The following is a 13,907-nucleotide window of genomic DNA, read 5'->3' on the forward strand; positions in this document are numbered from 1 at the left end:
CTCCCTAGGCATGAGGGCACCGACCAATATCAACATATCCAAACCCCTGTCCCAGTTTTCTTCTAATTTCACTGATTTAGACACAGGCTCTGCCTCCAGTTCTGAGCTGTTCCACTGATAAATCCCACTCCGAGGAGCTGCACCAGCACAAGCCAGGCCACATCCCGGCCTCCCTGTGGGACTCCAGCCAGGGACAAACAAAAAGGTGTTTACTACGGCTCATCACGTTAGAGGGGACAGTGAGTTTGTCTAACCCCTGGCCCTTCTCTTTTCCTCTTTTATTAGTTATTCTGGATGTTAAGTCAACTCAGCCCCCGAGCGGGGCGGGAGGAGGGGATGATAAAGCATCTGCAAAGGTCACTTCGCAGCCCAGGCCAATAAAAGGCAGGTACGGAACTTATCAGGGCCACATATAACTTGCAGTTTTTCTAACCCAATTGATTGGACTTTTTATCTAAAATAACAGGCATTATAAGATAGGCGAAAGTCGAGATAAGGAGGAAAATTGAGTAGGCCTCGAATCAAGATCAGCCTGGGGACAGGTTCAAACTCCCACACCTGCCCCAGAGGAATCAATGAAAGTTTCTTGGCGCCGTCCACTCGTTTTGAAATGCTGCTGAAGTTGGGTGAACTTTGAGACTGCGGCGTTTATTCTGTGATTATAATTAACCTGCTCACCCGTTGTTATTGATTTGTGTGGAGGGAGGTGGCAGAGCCTGACTGGGATGTGGGTTTGGGAAGAGAAGTGCTTGGGGAGGGCAGGCAGCTCTGGCAGAGTGAGACCCTTCCCTGGCTTGAGGCAAAGAGAAGGGGGATTTCACCCTCCTGCTTGAAGTCCTGCTTGTTTTGGGAAGTGGAAAAGACCCTCAAGCTCAGATCTTCATATCCAGAGGGTCAGGATAAACTACAGCATCACTGATCTGTCCCAGGGAAGTAATGAAGGACTGAACATGGGAAAAGTCATGCCCAGGATCGAGAGCATCATCCCAGCCCAGGGGAGCGTGAGGAAGAGACATCCTCCCCCCAAACCATCTGCCCCTCTCATGCTCCACACCACCCAGGCATGTCCAAACCCAGAGTCCTTCCCAGCAGCCAGCCCCCTGGGCAGGCAGCCCCTGGGGCCAGCACTCCCTTCCCAAAATAATCTCAGACATCTGGGTCCACACGTCATTCGGAGGAGCCCTGATGTCTGGGGCTCAGGGCCTCACTGATTTCTTTTACAACTCCAGCACTGCAAGCCCTGAATGTTGAATAATGGTGGCTCACTGGCTTGCAAATCCAGGAGTCTGGCTTGGAAACTCATAGGAGTTTAAATAATAAATATTAGGGTTTGGTTTCTTTTTGCCTCATCTAGGATTTCAGCATGAAGGAATCAGGGTTTTCCAGCCTCTCCCTTGTCCAGGAAAGCCGTTCTTTTGCTTTCTGAAAGAGCAGAGCCTGACATATGATAACAGCACTCCAGAAGCTGGAGCTTGAAGGAAAATTGAGGTGCAAGAAAGCATGAGGGCTGGTGACAGCCGGGGGTGGGCAGCTGGGAATCCAGCAAGGGGGAAATGTCTCCTGAACTGTCTGGAGGTGTTTGCAGAGCCAAAGGGGACATCTCAGTCCCCTGGCCCTCGAGGTCAGAGGACAACCTGGAATTTGCTTAAATGTTACAGACACAGAGAGCTCCACGTGGAAAAACCAGGAAGAATTGGCAAAACCTTGCCTGGAGGGACTGGCGTGGTCTCCTTCTCCCCCCCTGCTTCATCTCTGCCCCCAAATTTGGGTTTTAACTGTTTAGGAGAGTCCGATGGCAACGGGAACTGAGCCCCGTGGCAGCTCCCTGTAAATCCACTGTGCTGGAAGCATCGCCCAGTGGAAAAGGGCTGAGCTCTGGGAAGAGCAGCAGGAGCAGGGAGAAGCGTCCCACCACGGGACCTCTCCTGAAATGCTCCCCCGGCAGACACCAACTTAATTCCCAGGGATTAGGAGGAAGCATTTCCAGGCAGCGGTTTTGTTATCCCAGGTTCAGAAGCAATCCAGTACCAGTCCCTGGTGGAGACGGGAGATCAGCCCTGCGGGATCCCTCATCCGGCTGCCCTCACCCCACCTCTGCTGGAAAAATTATTAATTTTTGGCTTTCCAGGCGTTATTTTTTTTCCTCTTTCACAAACAAAATGAATTACTGAGTCTCTCCCAAGGCTGGTGTGAGCGATTCGAGCTCCGATAAGGGTCTCACAAGCTTTAGGGGTGACTAAAAATAATTTAAAAAACCACCACGAATTCCTTCATGCTGCAACGTATAAACCAAGTGGCCACTTTTCAGGACAAAAAAGGAAGGTCCCACTGGATTTTGGGGTTTCACCTCCTTGAGAACACATGTAAATTCCCATGTAATTTGCGGTGGGCCGAGTTTCTTCCCTATGGATTCTATTTGCATGGGCCTGATCCTGCACCAGCTGCCGGTGAACCTCCCTGTGTTTTAAAACAGGGATGGTTTCAGCTCTGAGCAAGGAACGTGGGTATTTTTGAGGTTGTTTTTTTTTGTTTGTCACAGTCCATGCAGAATCTGTTTTTTAGGGGATGGCTGATCCTAAAAACCTGGGCAGGTTTGGCCTTAGAAAGACAGAGAAAGCAGAAAGACATTGGAAAGACCCGTCTTGCTCCCCCCAAGTGAAGACTTCATTCTGCAATTAGGTATCCACCTCATTAAGCAAAAAAACCCCTCTGTGCCAGAAAATAATGGAGAAAAAAATTAATCACCGGGCACTTCTTGGAAAAGAAAAAGTTATTTTCGCTTCCACTTGACGCTACCCCAAACTTGGCTTTAAAATCCAGGTCTTGCCAAAACTCCAAAGCTGAAACATTTCAGCGCTGATGGCGGGGTCAGATCTGCATCCAACTTGGAAAATCTCTGCCTGGCTCTTCTTTTGGAGCAGACTCAGCACCCGCCACTTCTTTTTGGGGGGGTGAGAAAATCCAGCCCGAGCTTATCATATTGAAAAAGAAATCACCGCCGAGCGCTGCGAGCGTTTAAAAACACACAAGAGCGCGGGGAATGCTGCAAGCTCAACATGTCCCACAGCAAGGAGCTCCTGGAAAAAAGGGAAATACAGGAAAAAAAACCAAACCAACATTTTCGGAGTAGGTTTGAAAACCACAGGTGTTTTCAAAAGACCCTTTAGTGCCACTCATGCCAACGGTGATGGAATTATTTTCGAGGGCTGTCACGTACTTGCAAGCGGCCGTGTGTGGAAAGACCTCAGTGCTCAGGCCTGGCAGATAATTGGGTTTAATTTGTCATTACAGATGTATTTACAGCTCGGGCCCGGTCACCGTGACCGACCATGTGGGGAAGACTTGGAAAGGCAGGAGAGGTTTTCATATTTTGCCACAGTGTGGGACGTGACCGTAGACAGCTGTGAGGGTTCTGTCCCATGAAGGAGAAACACCAATGTTTCTTAAAATTAAAAAAAAACTCCTCAATCCGACTTATAATGAAATTTGCTTCTATAATTTGGGTTAATTTGGGAGGTCAGAGCAAATTCTCACCTATTTCCCTGGTTATTTAAGCAGCATTTCACACTCGCACACCAAAGGCAAATTTACACCTTCCTGCCAGACGGCAGCGCGGATTCCGACCCGCCGGCAAGGTGGATATTCGGCATTTCCAGATATTCCCATCTCCCTTTTTGCAATCCTGCAGGCATAATTACACACATTCCCCACTCCCAAGCAACTCAGACCTGTAACAACCCAACCTGGCTGTTACAACTGAGACACTTTGGCAGCCTAATCGTGTTTTTCGGGATCCCACGTCCCCAAAACGCGGGGCTGGCACAGCAAAAATCTGCATTTCTGGCTTTCCCTCCCAGCATCAGCAAAACTTTTTTTTCTAAGCCTGTGGACTGAGCTCTTGAGGTAAAGTCCCACCTGGTTTTGCAGCCAGCGATGAGCCCCAAAGGGGAAGCAGACCCTTTGTTAAGTTTTTTAGAGTTGGGTTGCAAAAGCCTCGAAGAACCCAAGATTTTGGCTTCCTCTGCTCTGTGAATGCCCGGGAGCATCACCGAGCAGGGCGAGATCCCCAAATATCTCATTTCTGCACCTCCTTTTCAATAAGGAAATTGCAGGGAGGGAAGGACACGCTGCGCTGGTGTGTGAGTTTGGGAATAAAACCTCTCACGGTTGATATATTTGCATTCCTTTTATTCCTCTGCTTGCAAAGCTCCGCAGGGCTCAAGGAGCAGAAGTTTCAGCCCAGAGCCCTGCGCCGATGAGAAACAAAACCTCTGAAGGTTTTGGGATAACACTATAATTTTTTTTTTAATTGAATTTTCCTTAAAATTGGATTTTCCCACTTTTAACAGCCCCTGCAAATGTCCTCCTTCACCAACAACAGGCTGCCGACCTTCAGGCACATAAAATGCCCCTTTTTTGCCAAGTTTGGGATTTTATTTGCTGTTTGGTGGTTTGTTGATGTTTTTTTTTTTTTCTCATGCATCCTTAAATTTCAGTGAGATGGTTTCCCCATTCAAAATACCCCTCTCCATTTGGGACAACCAGTTTTGGGGAACCCCTTTCTGCTAGCTAAGCCAAGATTTTCCCATCATCAGAAGAGCACAGAGGTGTCAGGATTTGGCCTGGTTTCCTTTGGAATACACTGCCTGATAAATACTCATCTGTTTCTGAGAATTTCGCCTTTTTCCCTTAAAATTTCTGGCGATAAAATATGCAGAGAGCAAAATATAGGCTGTCTCTTGAAAAAAATATTGCTGTTATCGTTACAGGGGTAAAGAAATGCACATGCACATTTGTGGAGAAGAAAAATAATTAATCCTGGCTTAATAAAATCTTAGATTAAGTACCACCATCCACTGCCTTAAACTTTACTGCTCTACGAAAATTTGTGAACATTTATCGTGTATTAAATTCTACCCCACGGCTGTTCTGTGCAACATAAGGACTTGTATTTGGTAATACAGTGCAATTTTTAATTAAGGAATTGAATTATTAATAATCACGCCTGTGATTGTGTTATTTTTATTATCATTGATTTATTTGCAATTTAAATTCTACTGCTTGGGGGGCTCGGAGGGGGGAATAAACACTTGTGTGTTCAAGCTTGATCTTGCTCAAAGATTAAAAACCCCGATTCTGTGGGTTTCATCCCAAATCCCAGACTGACGGGTGACAATTAAATTAGGAGGGAGAGCAGAAGGTGGATTCAAACCCGAAGAGGGGGGAACAAAGCCCTGGGTGAACCTTCCCCGCCGGCGGGGCTGAGGTGAGAAATGCGGCCGCTTGTGAAACGAGGGATGGAGTAAAATGCAGACACATCCTACAGCCCCATCCCGATGTCCCACAGCCCCTTCCCGCTGTCCCACAGTCCTTTCCTGCCATCCTACGTTCACATCTCTCTGTCCTATGGCCCATCCCTCCGTCCTACAGCCCCATCCTTCAATCCTATAGCCCCATCCCTCCGTCCTACAGCCCCATCCCTCCGGGATCAGGGACAGGAGAGGTGCTGGGCCCCCCTCATCGCCTGCCACCCCACAGGGACGGGCCACCTTGTCCTTTGGTGCGTGGGGAAGGTCAGGGGCTGCTGGTAGGGCAGAGGGCTGTAACAAATGCCAATGAATCACTGGAAATGTCAGCCCCGGGATGCGACAGGGCAGATCTTTTAGCATCCCTATGGGAAAGCTTAAGATCTGGTTCCCAATCTCTCCCCCACCAGCAGCAGAAGGGACATTTTCCAACCCAGTGTCTGCTCCAGGCTTTGATCTTCCAGGACGCTGTTGCTGTGTTCCAGCAGCGCCTGTTTGAGGAGCCCTGACTTGGATTTAGCCAAAAAAAAAAAAAAAAAAAAAACAAAAACCAAACCAAAAAGCACCCACCAGGAATGCCCACAGCCCTCGCCCCGATTTATTCCCAACCACAGCAACTTCCGCGATGCCACAGCAAAAGTAAAACCCCCGCTGTGGGCAAAATAAAAGGGAATGGGGATGGTGCTCTGGGATCTGAGCGTCCATGCCCAGCCTGGAAATACCCAGGAGGCAGCGAGGGGCTGTGGGATGGACGCGCTCGGACCCCCGTGCCGCCCTCCATCCCCGCTCCCTTCTGCCCGGAGAAGGGGGAAGAGCCAAACTGCCCATCCAGGCTCATTTTGGGAGCGATTTCAAGAGATTTTTGGTGCTGGCGGGGAAGTCTTTTGAGAGGGGATTCTGCAGCTGGTCCTTTTCATGCCTCATTAAGTCGGGAATTCATAGTAACTCCATCCTAGGCAATGCCTGGGGCAAGTTCACTGCCTCGACCACAGGGTCTGATCCTGCTCTTCAGGGTAATGAAATCAGTCACCAAACTTACCCTGAAAAGCCCAAATTTGGTATTTTAAACTCTCACCAGGGAAAGTTTTTCAAACGGGCCCGTGTGTTTTACCCACCCATCCTTCCCAGTGCTTTATACCACGGTTTAAGCCAAGCCAAAATCCCTCAGTTTAGGGAAAAACAAGATTTGTATTTCTTGTAGTGCTATTTTCTTCGAATACATTTTCACTAATCTTCTTTTCCCTGTGTGTTGCTTTGTTTTTACAGGGATATATTTATATAAAACGGGGGGGGGGGGGGGAAGCCATGCCCAATTGCATAGACTGTGAATTCGTGTCTGCATATCCAGCTGTACATGCCCAGACTTGATCTTTAAAAAAAAAAAAATGATAATAATTAAAATTTTAATGACCCCAGAGGTGCTCTGCATTTAGCATTGCCCGAAGGTTGGTGGCTCTTTAGGAAAAGAAAATGAGAGCGCTGCTGCAAATACCGCTTGATTGAAAAGGATTGCGTCTCCACCCTGAGATTTCTCGCTGGGCAGAGAATAAAATTACTTTTAGCCCTAAGAAAAGGTAAAGAAGGAGTCAACTCCACCGTGCCAGGGATTTCTCAGGTGCTGACCAGGGCTCGGATGCGGCATTAAAGTAGGTCTGTGATGGGAGCAATCCACAGCGGTGTTCCCCGCGCCCCCCCAACTACATCTTTCAGCGTCTTCAGTTTTTCAGGTTTTTATCCTTAAAACCATTAAAATAAAACCCTTTCCCAGCTCAGAACCCCCCAGTCAGCCTCTACATGCTTCACACAGCCCTCTCGGTGCCCAAAGCATCACTCGGCTTCCAGGAGGGACCCGGCAGCGGCCGCCTCTCGACTCAGGGAGAAGAGGGAACGGGGCAGGTCTGGACCTTAAACTCCTTCCCGGAGGAGCTGCCTTCCAAAAACCCATTTTAATCCTGAGTTTAATCCTGCCAGCTCTCAGGCAGCTCATTTTATTTATTTGTTTTACAAAAACTCACTCACTTTTAGTTTAAAATCCAAGAGCTTTTCCATATCCAAGGCAGAGACGTAATTAGCCCCGTGCTAATGAATCCCGTGGATTCGGCTGCGCTGCCGAGAATCCGGCACCCGAGTCAGGACCTGGCCGTGGAGAGGAGTCCCGGCTCCTTCCTCCTTCATTAAAAACCAACTTCTGGGCTGGCTCAACTCATCCCTTCTTCCCAGTGCTATTTAAACCCCCATTTTTTGCCATCAAAACGCGGAGCTGCAGCACAAACCAGCGGGCTCAAAACCCCCAAATCCCCACGTTCAGCCCCTGGTCCCTTGAAAGCTGATGGGTGTTTTTGCAACGGCAAATCTTCATTTGCATTATTTTGGGGTTAGGTTATTTTTATTATTAAGAGCCCTTCTGAGACCACCGCAAAAAGGTGATTTTTTCCCCCCCCCAAGGAAGAGGTGGCACTGGGGTAAAATGCAAATATTCATATGTGCATATAGATATTCAATTAATATTTGATTGTTTAATTTATCCTGATTTTTCCCTCTACGTTCTACCTTTTCATGGATTCCGGAAAAACATTGCCCGATTGGCTAAATTTTTATCCGTAATCTGTTCCTCGTTTTGAGAAATTTCATAGTACCCAAAGAAAAGCACAAGGTATTTGCAAGGCCAAGCCTTCACCGACGCCCAGCTTTCCTTCTTTTAACATCTAAAATTAATGCTAAAGACAAGGCAAATCCTGCTGGACACGATGGAAAAATCACCCTCCAAAATTCAGGTTAGAGAACATGATCATAAAATAGCTCTGGAGACAAATCTGAGGTGTTTTCTTTGTTAACCCCGACCCCAAAGCCAACAGAAATACCTTCACGGAGAGGAGGCGGGAAGGAAAAAAGGGTTTATGAAACCACATAAGATGTGCCCGCATTTCTCTCCCGTTTTATCCCTCTTCCACCCCACAAAATATAAAAGCAGGGTTTTAAGCCATTTGGACCAACTTTTCGTTGTAGGAACCAGAGGAATTTAATGAAATGAAAGGCTCCGAGACTGGATTCGTCACAAGAGATCAGGGTGAGGTTTTTTGGGGTGAGGAGATTCTGAAATACCAAGGTTGTATTGTTCAGATGTGCCCGTGTTCCCCAAAAAGCACCGATATAAATGTGGATGCATTTCTTTTAATCCTTCTCCATCATCTCTCCCACCTCAGCTCAAAATTTATCTTTGCTCTCCCTTTTTGTAGCCTGACATTTCAAAAAAAAATTTTAAGAAATCCAGCATGTAAAACAGCCCAAAGGGAACCCATGGACCAAACTTTGATTTCTTAATGCTGCCACTTTTACGCCTACAGCCGGCTCAGGAAGGGGCTGCCTGCGTGTCAAGGGAACATCGTGGTCCTGCCCCCACAATCATCCCCATCAGAGCCCCTAAATCCCCTCGGAGCTATTTGAGGAGCCAGCAGGCCCTCGCTCCGGAGCTCGCCTCATCATTCCTTGCCGCTCCGGGCCTGCCCTAAATTTCATTTACTTTTTGGGAACTGTGGCCTTTGAGGATATTTTGGAACGGTGATTTCGCAGAATAAGTAAGAACAAGGACCCCAATATTTTCCAGCCAGAGAGGCCACTCCGACAGCGCCAACCCCAATACTCCAAATTCCTCCCTCCTACCCTTTGCGCCTACGCACAGAGGGGTGCGTGCCCCAAAATCTGGGGGGTAATGGGATGATGAAGCCTTCCCTCCCGTCTCCCAGCCCTGTGCTCACCGATGTTGGCGTGGCGGGCGGCCGCGGGCGTCCCTCGGCTCTGCAGGTTGTGCAGCATGGGGCTGTCGAAGGGCGAGGAAGTCCAGGTCGTGGCCATTTCGGGGCTCATGTAGGCCGGGTAGGGGCTGGAATAGGAGCCGCCGAAGCCCCTGCTGTACTGCTCCCTCCCGTTGGCAGAAAGGTTCAAGGAGCTGCTGTAAGCCGCCGCCGCTTCCCGGGAAGAGGTGGCCGGGATGGGGGTGCTGGTGGAGAAGGAGAACCGAGGTGACACGGGAGGGTGAGACGATCCAGGGTTGTAAGCGGCGCTTTCGGCTCCGGGCTGAGTCCAGATGGAGTGGCTGGAGACGGGGCTGCCTTGCTGGGAAGAGCCGCTGCTCTGCAGGTAGGGCAGGCTGGGGAGCATGGAGGTGACCCTCGTGGTGGGCACATAGACCGGGGACGCTGCGGCCGCGCTGTGCATGAAGCCACCTGCCCCCTCGTACGCCGGAGGGCCGGGGTTGGCTGCCATGGCTAAGCTCTGGTACATCTCGTGCGGGGCCTCCCCAAAGCCCAGCCGGCTCCCCGGCCGCGATCCAGAGCGATGGGGAGCGCGTGGAAAACCCTCGGCTCCACTTTCCCCCGCAGCGGTCCCGCGTGGGCAGAGCCTTCCAGCCAAAACCAAAACACCACCAGCGATGCGATTTTCCTCCAACCCCCCACCTTCCCCACCGCCCTCCTTCCCCACCTTCAGCAGGTCCCGCCGCCTCTTCCAGACCCCAAGCAAGAAGTCCAGGTCCCTCCGGAGGGGAGATTTAGCTCCCGCCTGGATTTAGCTGCTCCCACCGGGCTTCATCCATCACCTCCCGCCCCCCCCCCCCCCGCCCTCCACCATGGGGCTGGGCTGTTTAAAACCCTCGGTCAGTCTCCTCCTCCCTCCTTCCCCCCCCGCCCGCCCCTTCCAACACCCCCCGGGGGAGCAGGGGGAGATGCTGCCGGGATGCGGGATGCGGGATGCGGCGGCGGCCGGGCCGGGACCCCCCCGGGCGGGGAGATAAGGAGGTTAGAGAAGGGGGGGAGGTGAAAGGAGGGGGAACACAGCCGGGAAGGTGAGAGACAGCGATGCTCTCTCCTCTGGCCCGGAGCAAAAACCTTTGTCCCGCAGGTACGATCGGTGCTTTAAGTTGTTAATGGCCCCCGGGGCCGGCGTTTGATGTGGGCGGCGGGAGGCGGCTGAGGAGGGCTGGGGTGGGGGGACTTAAATTAGGGAAAAGTGGGGGGAAAAGAGGGAAAGGAGGAAGGATGGCTTGACCCTCCCACCCCGCACTTGCCCCGCGTGTGTCCGCAACCCCTAAAGCCCGGCCACGCGTGACCGAGGGGGCTCAAAGGAGAAGGGGTGCATTAGCCACTGCAGCCCCCATTAGTGCTGCCCAAGGTGGGCAGCAGACCCCAAGCAGCGCCCACAAAACTCCCCCTCCCGCGTGTTTTTTATCCGTGTCCCCCATTTTTCCCGTATGGGAAACTGGGAGAAGCTGGGAGCACAGTGGTGTGACCCACTGGGAGCTGGGAATGCCGTAGGTCTGGATGGGGAGGAATGTCCCAGAGTCATGGGACAGGGTGGGAGCAAGGGGTGCTTTACCTCATGTTGGGTCAGTTTCGAATTTGGAGGAATTTGGGGGAATTCGGAGTGGATTTGGGCCTTGGGATGCCATCGAGGCCTTGCGGGTGGCTTGCAATGGCAAGACCCCAAAACCCACTTGTGGAAAGGGGTCGGGGTGAAACCCCTTTCTCAAGGAGTGTCCAGGAAGGGGGTGGGATGATTTGAGGTGCTGTTTTCTCTTCAGATCATGGAGGGAGCCTCTTGGACGGGGCTTGGGACAACCTGGTCTGCTGGAAGAGGTCCCTGCCCACGGCAGGGGGGGTCGGAGCTGGATCGGCTTTTAGGTCCCTTCCAACCCAAACCATTCTGGAATTGTAGGATTCCATGAAAACCACGTCACACCGGGAGAAGGGCTGGATGGGGCGCGGGGGGAGTTACGGCCGGAGAGATAACTCTTGGGACTGCTTTTGGTTTAACCAACAGATTCCCCCGGCTGAACCCCTCTGCTGGGCTGAATTTAGCAGCAGAAGAGATAACCGGCAGATAAGGACTGATACCCTGGGAGGGCAGCGGGAGACGGGCAGGCGGCCGAGGAAAAGGAGAGAAGCCGGAGGCAGCGTTGGGAAGGGGTAAGGATAGAAGCGAGCCGGGAAGAAGCGGGTTTAAAATAGGTCTGTGTCCCCCCGGCCCCCGGGGAATGGTTGGTGTGTAACCGGCCTAGGACGGAGCGTTTCCACAGGATTCCCTAAAGAGATGCAGGATTCACAGGAGGGGAACCAGGAGCAAGTTCCCCTCCTGCCCTACAAATAGCAGTGGTGATTAAAAAAAAAAAAAAAAAAGCAAAATCGAGTCCCTTTTCAAGCTCGAGGAGACAATAGGAGGAAGCTTTCGGGGAGGCCTCTAGGAAGGGGCTCGCTGGGGTCCCAGCGTGACAGCGAGGAAGAGGAGCGAGGAGACAGAGAAGCGCTACCCACCTTCAGTGCTGGGGGGGCACAGGGGTGGAGGGGGGCGAGGCCGTGGGGCAGGAACCCCCCCCCCCTCTGTGGGAAAGGCAGAGGGCTCAGAGATGCCCGGCTCCTGCTTCCTTGGGGGATTAGGGGCAGCGCTGCCCCCCTCCCGGCTCCCCAGTATGGCCAGGCTGCCCAGTCCCACTCGCTGACTGGTTTGCCCACATCACGTGGAAGTGGGCGGCGATGGGAGGGGAGGGGGGGTGGAGGGGGGGCCGGTATCTGTTGCACCATCAGCCGGGCGCCAGGTTTCATGCCTGTGGAGAGAGAAAAGGGGGGGGGAAAAGAATAAAATAATAAAATCAAACCAGCCCCACGGGCATGGCCCCACCGGCTGGGCAGCCCCGCGTCCCTGCGCACCCCAGCGATGCCCGTGCCCGGCTCCCAGAAATAATCAGGGGGATTTTCCGAGGGGTACGGACACCCCCCTGCCCCCCAATCCCGTTGCAGTCAATCCCTTTTGTTGGCGATATTGCACAGGGAAGATTTTTCCGTGCTTCTGCCCCAAATCGTGATCCCAAATCATGGAGTGAGGAGGTGGCAGCTGCTCTCGTCTCTATCCCAGCCAGTCTGGGGGTGCTCCCCCCAAACTGGACATCCATTTCCTGTCCCTCCATGCTCTGCAGAGGCTGATGGGTTTAAAGGTTAATGGCGAAGTGGGTGGGGGGTGATGCACCCCTCTGCAATTTGGGGTCCCCATCCCACGTGGGGCTCAGCCGTGCACCCACAGCCCCCTCCTCTCTCGGGGGCTCATTTCACCCTGGGGTCTCTCCGGCCATCAGGGGGATCCCCCTGCCCAGTTCCCCGGGAATAACTCTGGCACCATTCGTATTTCCCACACTCTGGAGTTTCCCGTGGAAAGCTGGGGTTCCTACCCTAAGTGTGTGTGGGGGGGGGGAGGTGGCAGCGGCTTGTGGTGCTTGGAAATAAAAATATTAAATTAAAATTTAAAATCTCTTTATGAAAGAGACGGGGTGGGGGGGAAGAGGGGATGGGGGGAAGAGATTTATTGAAGGGGGATGGAAGTTGAAGGGAGCTCCTGGGGGGTGCTCCCGGGTCGGGAATGAGTCCCTGGGGATGTGCGATCCCCTCATGCTCTGCCGTCCCGTTACTCTGGAATACTCAGGGGGCACAGGGACTCCCCAAACCCCAAAAGGTGGGAAAACACAGTTGGAGACTGCCCCAAATATCAGGATGAAAACAGTTATAGATCCGTATAGAAATAAAGTTATGGGCACAGAAATGCGTAACAAATAAATGTCAGCGACGGTGTCACTGTGGATATTTGTACTTTTAGCACACGGGGGAAAATATGTATTTAATAAAAAGTGTGTCATTTTATACAGATCGATACAAAAATTGAGTACAGACGGGACTCGATATATGTTATAATTCACAGGAAAGTGTGTTGCATGCAAACATGGATGTACTTTCATACCTAAATAATTTATTGTTTATAATTTGTAACGCCCTGTGGTACAAATTGGTTTTTTTTAATATATGTAAACTATGAAATATACAAAAATGCATATATAATATATAAACTATAATGTGTAATAGTTCATATAATAATAATAATAATATATAATGTGTAATAGTTCATATATAATATCCAAACGTGTAAATACGTACATCAAAAAATGTATATGAATACGTGTATCTATAAAAATATGCTTTGGAACTCGGGGCTGTCGGCACACAGGGAAAGAAAGGAGATTTAAGTATTTCGATGTCTCTTTTTATATCCCTTCTCCGAAGCAGCTGCCTATCCAGATGTGCCGGGTTCGGGACGCTCATCTTCCCTTCCTTTGCAAAATCCCTGACGGTTCTCTTTCCCAAAGCAGCGATTTCCTAAAGATTCGTTGAATTCCTGCTGAAAATCAGCGCTTTCCTTAAAAAAAAAAAAAAAAAAGGCAAAAAAAGCAAAAATGCAATTTAAACTGATTGAACCCGGCCAAGAAGCAATACTTGGAGCAGAGAAGATTTCAAGGATCTGTTTTGGCTTTGCTACTTCCAGGAAAAAACGTACAAAAGCAATTCCCGTGGATTGTGGCCGGATCCAGCCTCTTTCTGCGGGGAATTGTCGGTCGGTGGAGCCGGGAATCGCCGGGACGCGCATCCCGAAAATCGGAGAGTTAAGGAACCGCGCTGAGCCCAGCCTGGCGTGACCCAACAGCCGGGAAGGACAGGATGGATTTCGGACACAATTTCTCCCGGAAAAAGCAGATGGGACACAGCAAAGCGCAGCGGCAAAAAAAAAGCC

The 13,907-nt window shown here is 51.0% G+C and overlaps 1 protein-coding gene across 2 annotated transcripts in view; it reads right to left on the bottom strand.

Annotated features, from left to right (window-relative positions):
- GATA4 (GATA binding protein 4) overlaps positions 1 to 9,774 on the bottom strand; it is a 28,444-nt gene extending 18,670 nt beyond the window's left edge. For both annotated transcript variants that reach the window (XM_039569443.1, XM_019293054.3), the window contains exon 1: positions 9,062 to 9,774. In XM_039569443.1, coding sequence (XP_039425377.1) covers positions 9,062 to 9,587 — 526 coding nt within the window. In that variant the 5' untranslated portion in view covers positions 9,588 to 9,774. The remainder of the gene's footprint in view (positions 1 to 9,061) is intronic.
- Between the last annotated feature and the right edge of the window lie 4,133 nt (positions 9,775 to 13,907).

This window comes from Corvus cornix, chromosome 3 (genome assembly GCF_000738735.6).
Source record: "Corvus cornix cornix isolate S_Up_H32 chromosome 3, ASM73873v5, whole genome shotgun sequence".
In the NCBI taxonomy this organism is placed as follows: Eukaryota; Metazoa; Chordata; class Aves; order Passeriformes; family Corvidae; genus Corvus; species Corvus cornix.